We start from the raw sequence: 12,204 nt of genomic DNA on the forward strand, positions 1-12,204 counted from the left end.
ATTTTAAAGCAGTTACCACCTTTTATTTTAAGCCGGTTTCTTTTCACAGTGTTCTGCAGACAAGATACGTATTTTTAGGCGCGGGCACTCCGTATCTACGGGGCGTATAGTGATATTTACATGTAAGACCAAATTTCGCACAAAATGTAAAAAGCCGATCATCGAAATTTGTCCAGGTGGACGAGAAAACTTGCATTTATAACACACTTTAAGCTTAGCACCAGATAAAATTTAAAGCGCGCTTTCGCGTATTTGGTGGTTGGCAATTGCTGGTGTCAGTCTTGGGGTGCATACCGCAGTTGATACGCACGTCTACCCCAGGATAAGCAGGGGCCCTTTGGACCCAGTTGTTGATTTACAAGCGCCCATCTATTAGCCAGGCGCTTACTGAAAGTTGAGTAGATTCAACACGTGATGCAATTACTATTAAACAACCATGTCCCAGTCTCGTACTCCATCTAGATCACGTATCTCTGGCCAACTATCAGGCAGTGGAACAATTGCATCTGAGACGCCACTACTACGTGATGAATTTTATGGCCGTCGAACGCAGATATCGTTCACCGACTTCGGTAAGGCATTCTTGCAAATCGACGACTCAGACCCACTCGACGAGGCGGCAAAAAATCTACATGAGGCTACCAATATCAGGCAACTGTTAACCATCTGTATGGAAACCATTCGCTCTTCGACAACCGAACGTGCCGCAATATATGCCGCTTTGACCGATTTGATGAACGCGATTGTGGACTCCACCCAAGCTGGTTTCATAACTGCGGACGCCCACCCTCTCCGCTTTAGCTGCCTAACAAGCACACGTTCAGTCTCTGGGTCAAAAAGCCAACGTAAGCCGGACCTTGTGGGTGTCTCAAACGGGAATGTTATCACAATGGATACGTGCAATTGGAACAAGATTTCCGTTGTCTGCGAATACAAGATTGCTTCCCCACACGCTTGCTCCACGCAAACAACTCCTATAAACTCCAGATCAGGAACTCAGCCGCTACCTAGATTCTCAGCCTCACAATCTTTCACAGATCCTGGACTCTCCCTAGCTGAGCTACCTGACGAACACCCTATTAAAATCGAAATGAACGAATCTGATATACAGCTTGGGCGGTACATGCTAGAGATGCGATCTGCGCAACCAAGTCGGGCTGCAGGATACGGACTACAATTCATGAAGGATCAAGTGTCAATTTGGTATTCAGATGCCGATTCGACAATAACATCCGCCCCGATCCCACTGGACTCGCCCAGTTTTGTTTGGACGATCATGCATTTGGCGTGTGCATCGGCCGAAGAAATTGGATACCTACCTTACTTTCTGGACGATGCAAATAGGGCAACGACAGAGATCGTAGGGTCGCGACTTGTGATTCTTGATGTCATCTACCATATCACCGAAGTGATCTCGCTAGCCCGAGCGGTTCACGGCCGATGCACATGCGTGTTGGGTGTATTGGACCCTAGTGGTGTTGAACTAGCAATCAAGCTAAGTTGGCAAGTGGCAACACGGGTGAGCGAAGTAAACATGCTGCAGGTCGCCCACTCGAGGAACGTGCAGGGACTTGTTGACATAATTGCATCCACCGACCTACGAAAATTATCCCAGGGGCGGCGCTCTCGTTTACCGCCAGCAATTCAGCGTGCTCTGCAAATTGAGGACAGGGTTTTACGCGTCATTGTTCTTCCGTTATGCATACCGCTTTATAAAGTGCCCAACTTGAGTGACTTTATGAAAGCCTGTATTTCCCTTTTGGACAGTGAGTTGGCTAAGAACCACGTTAGTGTGTAAACTATACTGACGAAATAACCTTACTTAGCAATTCACCAGCTGTACACTCGGGCCAGAATTTTGCATCGCGACGTGTCAGTGAATAACCTGATGGTGAACAAAGTCAAGCCGTCAGAAGGTGTTCTCATTGACCTGGACCTTGGTCACGAGATTCCGGACGACGGCAAGCAATGTGGTCCTACATCGTCCCACAGAACAGGTACCCTACCATTCATGGCACTGGACCTGTTGCATGATGAATCCGAGTATCCGCACTACCATCGACACGATTTGGAGTCTTTCGTATACGTATTCTTGTGGATTGTTGGGAAATATGATGATGGCGTTGAAGTCAACCCACTACTTTTCCGATCCTGGTGCGAAGGCACTTGGGATTCTATTAGGACCGACAAACTGTCGTTTCTTGAGTTTGATCCAAAGTATTCCGTTTTCTCGCCCACATCGTTCTACGATCAAGCTCCCATGCGCGAACTCATTATACAACTCATGGATGTTATTCGCGACGCTCATGCAAAACATAGGCAGTATCTCGGGAGGAAGAGGCTCTCTACTGTACCTACAACGCGGGATTCAAGTGCGGGTAACGGTTATGCAAACGCACCGACCGGAAGAAAGCGCCAGCGGTTGGTCAAGCCGCCGGTTGACGTATATCCTGAAGAGCTTCCCGACTTAACCTATTCAACCATTCGAAATCTCATAGAAAATGCGTTGGACAGTATTGAATAGCGTTCTGAAGCGATTGTCTTTTCTATCATGATATCTGCGTGTAAGTAGCTTGTATAGCTCCCTATCAACGTTTGACACCTCCCCCGTGATGATAGATGTTTTAGTTCGAACTGTCGTGTATATAGACAAAGACATACTCTGTCAATAAATCTGTCCACGCGAGAGTGCTTATGACTGCCCTTAGCACCCTTGTCGCAAAATGCAGTGCATGCAGATGTATAACAAGCCGTTGAACCTAAAAATATAGAAAACCTCTATTCAGAGCTTTCAAACAAATCCGGCTCTAGCAGCACAGCATCCTTATTATGGGATGCATAGAGGGGTAAGCTGCGATGCCGAGTGACAAATGCTGGTCAAGGCCATTCTCAATATAACGTACAGTAGATAAGTGTATCAGGGGTAGGGCTCGTCTAGGATTGGACGAATGTGGATTCAGTTGAAATTTGGCAGTTCTGACGTGAGCAACGGAACTGGATCGAATTCACCCTCGCCTTCATATAGATTCGCGGCCAAACAAATGATGCCGTATATTTCGTGGGTAACCTCTTACCCTCGGAATTGGCCTGTGCATGCCATGGCCCGCTTGCTCCGTGCTCGCCTCGAATTGACCCGGACGCGTATCGAAGAAAAGAAAGGAGTCATTTGATAAGGCTAAGAAATTTATTCTGCGACTGAAATATCAAGGCACGGTTTCAGGATATGCATGTGGGTGCTGGAACAAGGTCATTGATTTCTAGCAAGACTGAACGCTATATTTTGCAATCTATCTGTTCCAGCTTTAGGCTACATGCGGGTGACCAATTACTTGACACCTGGCATCCATAAACAATGTCATCTGTCCAGAATCCCCTTATGAGTAAATTGGCATGCATTGAGGCGGCGGTCTGCGCGTTGTTTCTTTGCATGGCTGAGATAGGTGGGTCGTAAGTGCCGGTTTATTGAAATAAACTAGTACTACTTACCTTTAATGGGAGTTACGAACCGGTCAACGACTAGCGTGGACAGTGTTTCCTAATGCAACGCGTCGACAAGTACATTGAGCCACCACCTTATATCGTGTACCATCGGCTTTTGTTGTGGCTGCAGGGAGTCATTCAGTAACTCGCGATAGTAGACAACTACTGAAACGTACTTGCATATTCTGCCTTAATCATCCAAGATGTTCATTCAAGACCTCGAAAACAAACCTTTTCGATGCTAGGATATTTTCGATCCCTCGAGCTTCAGCAAGTTAGAATCGTCAATCGAGCCTATTTACAAATACTCACAATGTTTAAACGCCGTGGCCACAGCTCTGGCAGCCGGGGAAGTTGACGTTCCCATTTGAGGCGCTCCTCCCGCCGGTGGGGGGCGTGGGCCACTCTGGGGGATCCTAATCCGTGCCGGAGGGAGGTGGATGTGGATAGGACTGGCCTGGAGGAGGAGCATATGCACCACTCGGTGGTGGGGGAGGCACACCGGGGTTGACGCCAGGAGGTGGAGGTGCAGGAGCGTATGCACTCCCACCTTGTGATGGCGGGTGTGCGTACGCGCCGCTGTTTTGGGATGGACAAGGGGCATACTGTCCGGGGTCTGGGGGTGGTACAAAACTGGACGGCGGAGGGGGCGCATAGCCCCCATTGTGCGGATGAGGGAGCGGAGGAATAGTCGCACCGGCCCTGGGTGGACTGGTCTGGGGGAATGTACCTCTCGGTGGGCCCCCCGGCGGAGACATCGCCCTTGTAGCGTACCCACTCCTCTTGGTGGCCCAGAGGTGATCGGCAAGCCAGGCGCTGGGGAATTGGGGAATTGGGGAATTGGGGAATTGGGGAATCGGGGAATGGGCTCCTAATTGCAGCTGCAGGTCCCGCAGCAGGGGCAGGCGCACGTCTCTGAGGCACGGTAACGTTAGGAGCGTCGTTCCAGCCGGGAATGTCATGCCGTTGGGAAACAGTGATGATTCGTGGAGGGGGCGGGCCAGAGGGCTGATCAATAGTGGGAGGTGGAGGAGGGACCATTAGCCCTGGCGAGGGAGGAACCGGAACCATTGGGGCCCAGAACCAGGGCTATTATCTCTGATACGGTGTCTGACCATAGGACTGTTGGCCTAGAGCGCCGTAACCACCTGTTGCCCAAATGGAGGACCCGGTAGGTTGTATCCTGCTTGAGCCCCGTACGCGGTTGTTGCCGGTTTGATTCTTGACGGAGTTGTGGAGGGAGGAGGCGAGTATGGACCAGTGGTCGTAGGAGGGGCACCATAAGGTCCCGATGAAGAGGGTGGTACGGCATAGGGTCCCCACGTTGACGCTAGAGGAACAGTATAGGGAGAGGATGGTTGGGTAGATGGAGGATTATACCCAACGCCGCCATGGGGTCCCGGGGCAGCAATGTCGTAGGGTCCGGAAGGTACGGCACCATAAGGACCAGTCGCGGGGCACCATAAGTGCCCTTGGAAGTACTCGCCGTTCCATTAACCTTCTTCTCGAACGCACCCTGTAGCCATTGTACATCTCCACATCCAGTTGGAACTTGTTCCACATAAAGCACCGCCTCGGAGACCAAGCCCTGAGACTAGAATTTGAGCGTATTTGAGGAACTGGTCGGAGAGAGACACCAGCGGGCAAGTGTAATCCTCGCTGGCCAAATACAAAAGATCCAAATCGACGAACCCAACGGCAGTCGAGAACGCAACCGCCTTTTCGACGAATCCTTGGGCGGCCTTCGCCCGAATTCCATATTTTCCTCCTTGGCTCTCGCCCACCTGCTCCTCCTCACGCGCCTCTTCTTCCCAAATCCGAAACAGCTTGTCGAGCTTCTTTCCAGCCATGAAACATACTCGAGCAGCCTCACGCTTCTCCTCCTTGGCCATCTTGGGGATGGACCACACCCGCTCTCCAAGCTCTCCAACCAGACTTTCAAACGCGTCGCCCTCGGCCCATCGGCACAAAACAACTCACATCTTGCGCCATTCTCCGACTTCCGGCCCACGAACGAGCTTGGCGAGACCTTTTTTGCCTTAGACAACGCCCTTGAATACGCACGAACACCTGCCCGCGCTATCCCCGACCTGGTTGAAATATGCCATTCGGGTTCGCATCACAAGGCCCTTGCCTCGGGCAAGGGACAGAGCGTCAGCCCATCGACAGGCTTGGATACATAGTTCAACGGTGGCATTGAGATTACCGGCGTTTAGTGCGCAAGCGACGAGGGTAGAGGTCGTGTCCTCCTTTCTAGAATGCATTCAAAGAGATTTGGCAGGGATGAATGGAGTGGGTAGGGTATTGCCTGCGACGCTTGAACCGCAAGAGCCGATTGTGGCAGCTGCGCTGGATTCGCTGATATAGGATAGGTGAGGGACAAGGGTGGCGCAAAGGCGGGTCGGTAAAGTACTATTGTCTATAAACCCAACTTGTGAGATAATTATTCTTAACAACCTCAAATCAGACTCACCGCTTGACAGTTACAATCATAGGCAAGCAGGGTGGCCGTTGCTCAGTCATAGTTTGGGCGATTCATTTCCCCTCACCTACCTAGAGTTTCTGAACCAACACAAGCAGCGTTCTTGACTTAAGGTCAGTAGTTCAACGCACCTTAATCAATGTACTCACCAGCGACCCGTGTTGTTTGCGCTGACTTCTAATTTGCCTTTAACCAATAACAGCTAAGGCATTTTTTGTTTCGGTGTGGAAGTTTTGCTATCGACAGAAGTAATAACGAAGCGTAATGCTTGAGCTGTGAGCCGTGGTCGCGGTGAAGGTGGAGTGTGCACGTGGTGTGAGGTACTGGTAGACAGTGTTGGTTATTACAGGTGTAAAACGTAAGTAAATGGATCTTATGTAATCGCAACAACGGTTTTTACCGGTATTACGCCTGTAAATATCACGTGGCATGTTTATCTCAATTTAACTCAATGTATGCCAGTCTATCGAACCCGTAATGTATAAGAATGAATGTTAAATAAAAAAAATAGTTCTACATGGCTAGGTCATCCTTTACGACTGAACTTTTCATATCTCTTGTCAACAAGTCGTAAGCTTCAAGCTCTTTCTGTAGGTTCGAGAGCCCTGCCTGTCTGAAAATGTTGAGGCCTTGTCCTTCTAAGTGAGCAACATCGTAATTGAACAGATCCCTAAGTAATACGGGATACTGTGTTCCGAAAAAAAAATTGTACGCGTCTTGGCCAAGGCTCACTTTCACGGTGGACCCAAAAGTGCGGATTTTCTGAACGTGAAAAATTGCGCGTTATATGCGGAGTGTTGGCAAAATCCGACCATTTTTTCCATGAATCTGCATCCTCAACTCACCCCTGTGTGTCGTTGAGGTGCAAATTCTGCTATTTTAGGTGCGGATGTCTGGCAAAATCTGGACGTCATGCGGATTTTCCGCACTTTTGGGGTTCACCGTGTTTCAGTTGCCAATTTCAATCCGGAGAGTGGAACGTCGTTGGGGTTATCAACCTCAAGGCTATCCTTGGGCAAGTCTTTGTCATCCAGCACATCCTGAGCCAGCTTACTTGCTAGCTTCTTAAATCTGCTAGTGCCTGCCTCTTTGTCCAATGTGCCCAGTTCTGCAAGCTCCTTGGCTGTCTTGTCATGCTGGTCTTCTTTGTCTGCGTCCGGGAGCAATAACGCGGCCTCTCCTAATTGCTTTGAAGCTGAAAGACCAAACTGACAATGCAAGCAAGCACGTGTAAGACCTGCAGCAGCGTGCGCTCTCTTCAACTCCATTTGAACCACAGCCGTATCAAACGTCTTCTTGTTTGAGAGACAAGAGCGGCGCTTTGACTGAATATAGCCCATCTTGCTGAAAAGTTGCTTGCAGCCTGCTGAGTTAACAACAATCAAGAGAACATTGATTGCTAGATGCATGAGCTGCTGCCGCCCAACGTTTGCTGTGTTAGATGTAAGAAGACCCAACCAGATGCAAACTAAACCAACTGGTTTCCCCTATGCGGGCTTGTATCAGATTGTATAATAAGAGCCTAAATCAAACTTACAGATTGCTCATACAATGCTTGAAGCTCCTGAAAGTCCCACCTATCAGCATGAAACTGATTCTTGCCATCTAAGTAGTCCATAAATGCCTTGTGCATCTCCAAGTCATTATCCTTGCGGAAAAGACGCCGGAATACCCGCTTAGTGGCACCATACAAAGACAAACAATTGAGTAAGGCATTCTGTGGATGAAACACTCCTATGCGGATGTATGGGTTCAGTATAACACTAACAATATGCAGATCCTATTATAGGGGTCTGGCTCAAGGGGGGGTTGAGCAGAACCTTAAATCAAATCGGGTTTTTCCGCCCAAACCCATTAGATAACCTGCCCTGAAAATGAAATTTCACTAGTCAACCACGTGATTCCGCATTTATCCATATACCTATCAAGCCAGTTATAGTATGAAAAATTGCTTGAATTTTGGAGAATAATGAGATTCCTGCTTTTGTCTGTGATTCAAATTGCGTGAGACTTTGTCATTATGGTCTCCTATGCCATGCGCACCTACTGTCAAAATTTGGGGCAATTCTATTGAGGTCAAAAATAATCGATTTTTAACTAATTTTATCACTGCAGCCTTGAGGACCGGTCGCCAACCGGTCAATTGGAAATTTAACAAAAATCGTCAAAAATGCGGACCATGACGCACTTTCCAAAAATGGAAAGACATTTGAAATTGGTCAAGAACTCGTTGAGAAAACAACAAAATACATTTGTGGACGCGATTCAGAAACTTTTTTTATTGTCTCACAAGGTAGAGCTAGCTCATACAATCATTTTGACACCAGAACAATGTTAATTGGCTTAGTATTTGTGGAGATATAATGGAAACAATATACATGTAGAGCATGGGCGCCAGAGGGGACCAGTCGGCGACCGGTCCTCCCTCAGATAATTGACCATCCCAAATGTCACCACAATAAGGTCTGTAAGTGTTCAAAAAGTGCGCATAATTGCACAGAGTACCTCAGTACTAGAACGGCGTAGATTGGCTCAGTATTGAGTGAGATACACGCAAGACAAAGTTGATGGTCTGCTCAACACCAGAGGGGACCGGTCGGCAACCGGTCCTCAGGTTATTACAAAGTAGTAGGTTGGTGTAGGGTGAACCAAGCTACACTGCAGGGTGAGCCAAGCTACACTGCAGGGTGACCCAAGCTACACTGCAGGGTGAACTGTGATATGGCACAGGGTGGGAACCAGGTGGACACAACCCACATATGGTGTGAGGGTGGATTATAGGGGAAGCATCAGCCCTTCTACAAAAAGTTGCGTACTTTACACACAGCAATACCACCATCCCAAGTTAGGGTGAGTCATGTGACAACTGACCACCCATACCACACAGAAGTGCGTACAACATGCAGAAGCATAGCACCATGGCCAATGTTAGGGTGAATCACATGACCACCCACCACTCTACTCATGCAGAGTTGCGTACCAAGTACGCAACCATACCACCCATAGTCATGTTAGGGTGAGTCACATGACCATCCACCACTCTACTCATGCAGAGTTGCATACTTGGTACGCAACTATACCACCCATAGTCATGTCAGGGTGAGTCACATGACCATCCACCACTCTACTCATGCAGAGTTGCGTACTTGGTACGCAACCATACCACCCACAGTTACATTAGGGTGAGTCACATGACCACCCACCAGTCTACTCATGCAGAGTTGCGTACCAAGTACGCAACCATACCACCCACAGTTACATTAGGGTGAGTCACATGACCACCCACCAGTCTACTCATGCAGAGTTGCGTACCAAGTACGCAACCATACCACCCATAGTCATGTTAGGGTGAGTCACATGACCATCCACTGCTCTACTCATGCAGAGTTGCGTACTTGGTACGCAACTATACCACCCACAGTCATGTTAGGGTGAGTCACATGACCACCCACCACTCTACTCATGCAGAGTTGCGTGCCAAGTACGCAACCATACCACCCACAGTTACATTAGGGTGAGTCACATGACCACCCACCAGTCTACTCATGCAGAGTTGCGTACCAAGTACGCAACCATACCACCCACAGTTATATTAGGGTGAATCACATGACCACCCACCACTCTACTCATGCAGAGTTGCGTACCAAGTACGCAACCATACCACCCATAGTCATGTTAGGGTGAGTCACATGACCATCCACCGCTCTACTCATGCAGAGTTGCGTACTTGGTACGCAACTATACCACCCACAGTCATGTTAGGGTGAGTCACATGACCACCCACCACTCTACTAATGCAGAGTTGCGTACTTGGTACGCAACCATACCACCCACAGTTACATTAGGGTGAGTCACATGACCACCCACCAGTCTACTCATGCAGAGTTGCGTACCAAGTACGCAACCATACCACCCACAGTTATATTAGGGTGAATCACATGACCACCCACCACTCTACTCATGCAGAGTTGCGTACCAAGTACGCAACCATACCACCCATAGTCATGTCAGGGTGAGTCACATGACCATCCACCACTCTACTCATGCAGAGTTGCGTACTTGGTACGCAACCATACCACCCACAGTTACATTAGGGTGAGTCACATGACCACCCACCACTCTACTCAGGCAGAGTTGCACACAATGTACACTACCACACCTACCACACCACATAAACATGATAATGTAACAACATAATAAAATCTTAAAATAATTTAGCACATATTCCATAGTCAGGGTGAACATACTATAAGCTTCACTCCTCACTCAATACTGTGTACAGTGCATGCAACTATACCAATCACCTCTAGGTTAGAGTGAGTTGCATAATCACTTACTACCCCTCTTACTCATAGTTGCGTACAATGTACACTATCATACCACCCTCTGTAGAACTATGGTAAGTCACATGACTATATACACCCTGCCAACCCAAAGTTGTATAAAACAACAACAACAACAACAACAATAACAATAACAATAACAATAACAACAACATTTACACAACCATTCCCACCACACCATGTAACAGCAATAAGAACATAAAAGCATGATAACATGATCAAAGAATGTAACAGAATATACCATGTACCAATAAGCTAGAGAGTATCAACTTACAGGTATCATCCCTCTCAAACAAAGCTGCATACATTGTATGCAACTATATCACTTGCCTCAAAGTAAGGGTGAGTCACATGACCACCTACCATCCCACCCATACAGAGCTGCATGCATTGTATGCTATCATACCACCCATTATAAAGTAGGACTCAAATGACCACTTGCCACCCCTCCCACACAGAGTTGCATACAATGTACCAATCACACTCACCACACCATGTAAAATGATAGCATGATGACTGTTAAAGAATAGGGCATTTGGACTATCTAATGATATACAGAATATAGTAAAGCAATGGGTAGATTAAGTATATATGGATATAAATGGTAAGAAGTCAGCTATATAAAGGTAGACAATATTATTAATCAGGGTGAGCCCTACACTCAACAAGTAACAAGTAATCTAGCAAATACTTGCAGATGCAGGTGGTTGGTGGTACCAATACCTATAGCATGAAATATAATAATGAGTCTCAGTCACTTACTGTTATCTATCTGAATTTATCAGCAATTTGTTTGACCAATATTGCACTTAACTAGAGTGGATATGCTGCTTTCAATGCCTTAAACTCTCCCCACTGAATTACTCAAGTGGTGCAGGGTTACACTAAAGCCTTTCCAAGCCACCCAGTGTCTGTTAGGACCTTACTGAAAGCCATATGTGCCACAATACTCTACAGGCTAAGCTAAGTGAGCTAAAGAGGCTAAGAAAGTAAAATAAAGCACTCTGAACTAAGAGAAGAGAAGATCTAATGGTCTTTAGGTTTACAAGAGGGATAAAAGTTGATGAAAGTGGGTGAAAGATGGGATGCATTCAAGAGTCTCCCTCAGGGGCTTTATATACCCCAAAGGGAGCACAAATAACTATATACATGATGTACAAAAAGGGAAGTTACATGAGAGGTACCCTCTGAACTATTTGATACATAGGAACCTTGCCAAGACCATTTAAGGACAATAAGTCCCAGTGAGAGAGGCCTAGAGTTATTTATAGAATGTTCTAGTACATTTATGACTAAAATCCATTAGTCTGAATGCTAAGAATTGCCTTTGGGCATGTTAGGAACTCATAGAAAGCACCAGAAACTTAAATCATTAGTTGCTCCATCAGTTTGGCTCAGAATCAGACAACTGCTTTCAGGAGGTGAGATGCCAGCATAGCCAACATAGTGGTAATTGTCCCCATGCTAATATACCTATTTACCACCAAGATATTGGCATTGGTGCACCCTGCCAACCTTTGGTGCTTATTTGTAATTACTAAATGCTGGCACTTCCATGCTTATTCCTAGTACTTGTCCTATGCTCTGTAAGCACTGCTCCTACATATAAATATATGGTACAAAAAATACCACAATTTTTAGAAATGATAGTAAGCCTAGTTTGCATAGATTGACATGTATTTGCAAGCACAATAAGGAAGTAAGGTATAAAATGTCCTATAGCACAGCCAGTTTTTAAATGTAGTAACTTTCACTCCCATATCTGGATAGAGTAGATAAAATTACCCTATTTTCCACTAGTTACTATTGTCAATAAGGGGTACATAGGTTAGGTTAGGTTAGGTTAGGTTAGGTTAGGTTAGGTTAGGTTAGGTTAGGTTAGGTTAGGTTAGGTTAGGT

The 12,204-nt window shown here is 46.9% G+C and overlaps 3 protein-coding genes across 3 annotated transcripts; 1 reads left to right on the forward strand and 2 right to left on the reverse strand.

Annotated features, from left to right (window-relative positions):
- Positions 1–436: 436 nt before the first annotated feature.
- RhiXN_01237 (kinase domain protein) lies at positions 437–2,524 on the forward strand (the record flags this gene model as incomplete). Its single annotated transcript, XM_043321056.1, has 2 exons — positions 437–1,766; positions 1,827–2,524. 2 exons carry the CDS (start codon positions 437–439, stop codon positions 2,522–2,524), a joined length of 2,028 nt encoding a protein of 675 aa, XP_043180068.1.
- A 1,372-nt stretch (positions 2,525–3,896) lies between these two features.
- On the reverse strand, positions 3,897–5,973 carry RhiXN_01238 (uncharacterized protein; the record flags this gene model as incomplete). Its single annotated transcript, XM_043321057.1, has 7 exons — positions 3,897–4,196; positions 4,255–4,569; positions 4,629–4,810; positions 4,861–5,068; positions 5,118–5,415; positions 5,545–5,733; positions 5,954–5,973. 7 exons carry the CDS (start codon positions 5,971–5,973, stop codon positions 3,897–3,899), a joined length of 1,512 nt encoding a protein of 503 aa, XP_043180069.1.
- A 927-nt stretch (positions 5,974–6,900) lies between these two features.
- On the reverse strand, positions 6,901–7,595 carry RhiXN_01239 (uncharacterized protein; the record flags this gene model as incomplete). The annotated part of the gene is made up of 2 exons (XM_043321058.1): positions 6,901–7,449; positions 7,500–7,595. The coding sequence occupies 2 exons, from the start codon at positions 7,593–7,595 to the stop codon at positions 6,901–6,903; spliced, it is 645 nt and encodes a 214-aa protein (XP_043180070.1).
- Positions 7,596–12,204: the final 4,609 nt, after the last annotated feature.

Source organism: Rhizoctonia solani, chromosome 4 (genome assembly GCF_016906535.1).
Source record: "Rhizoctonia solani chromosome 4, complete sequence".
In the NCBI taxonomy this organism is placed as follows: Eukaryota; Fungi; Basidiomycota; class Agaricomycetes; order Cantharellales; family Ceratobasidiaceae; genus Rhizoctonia; species Rhizoctonia solani.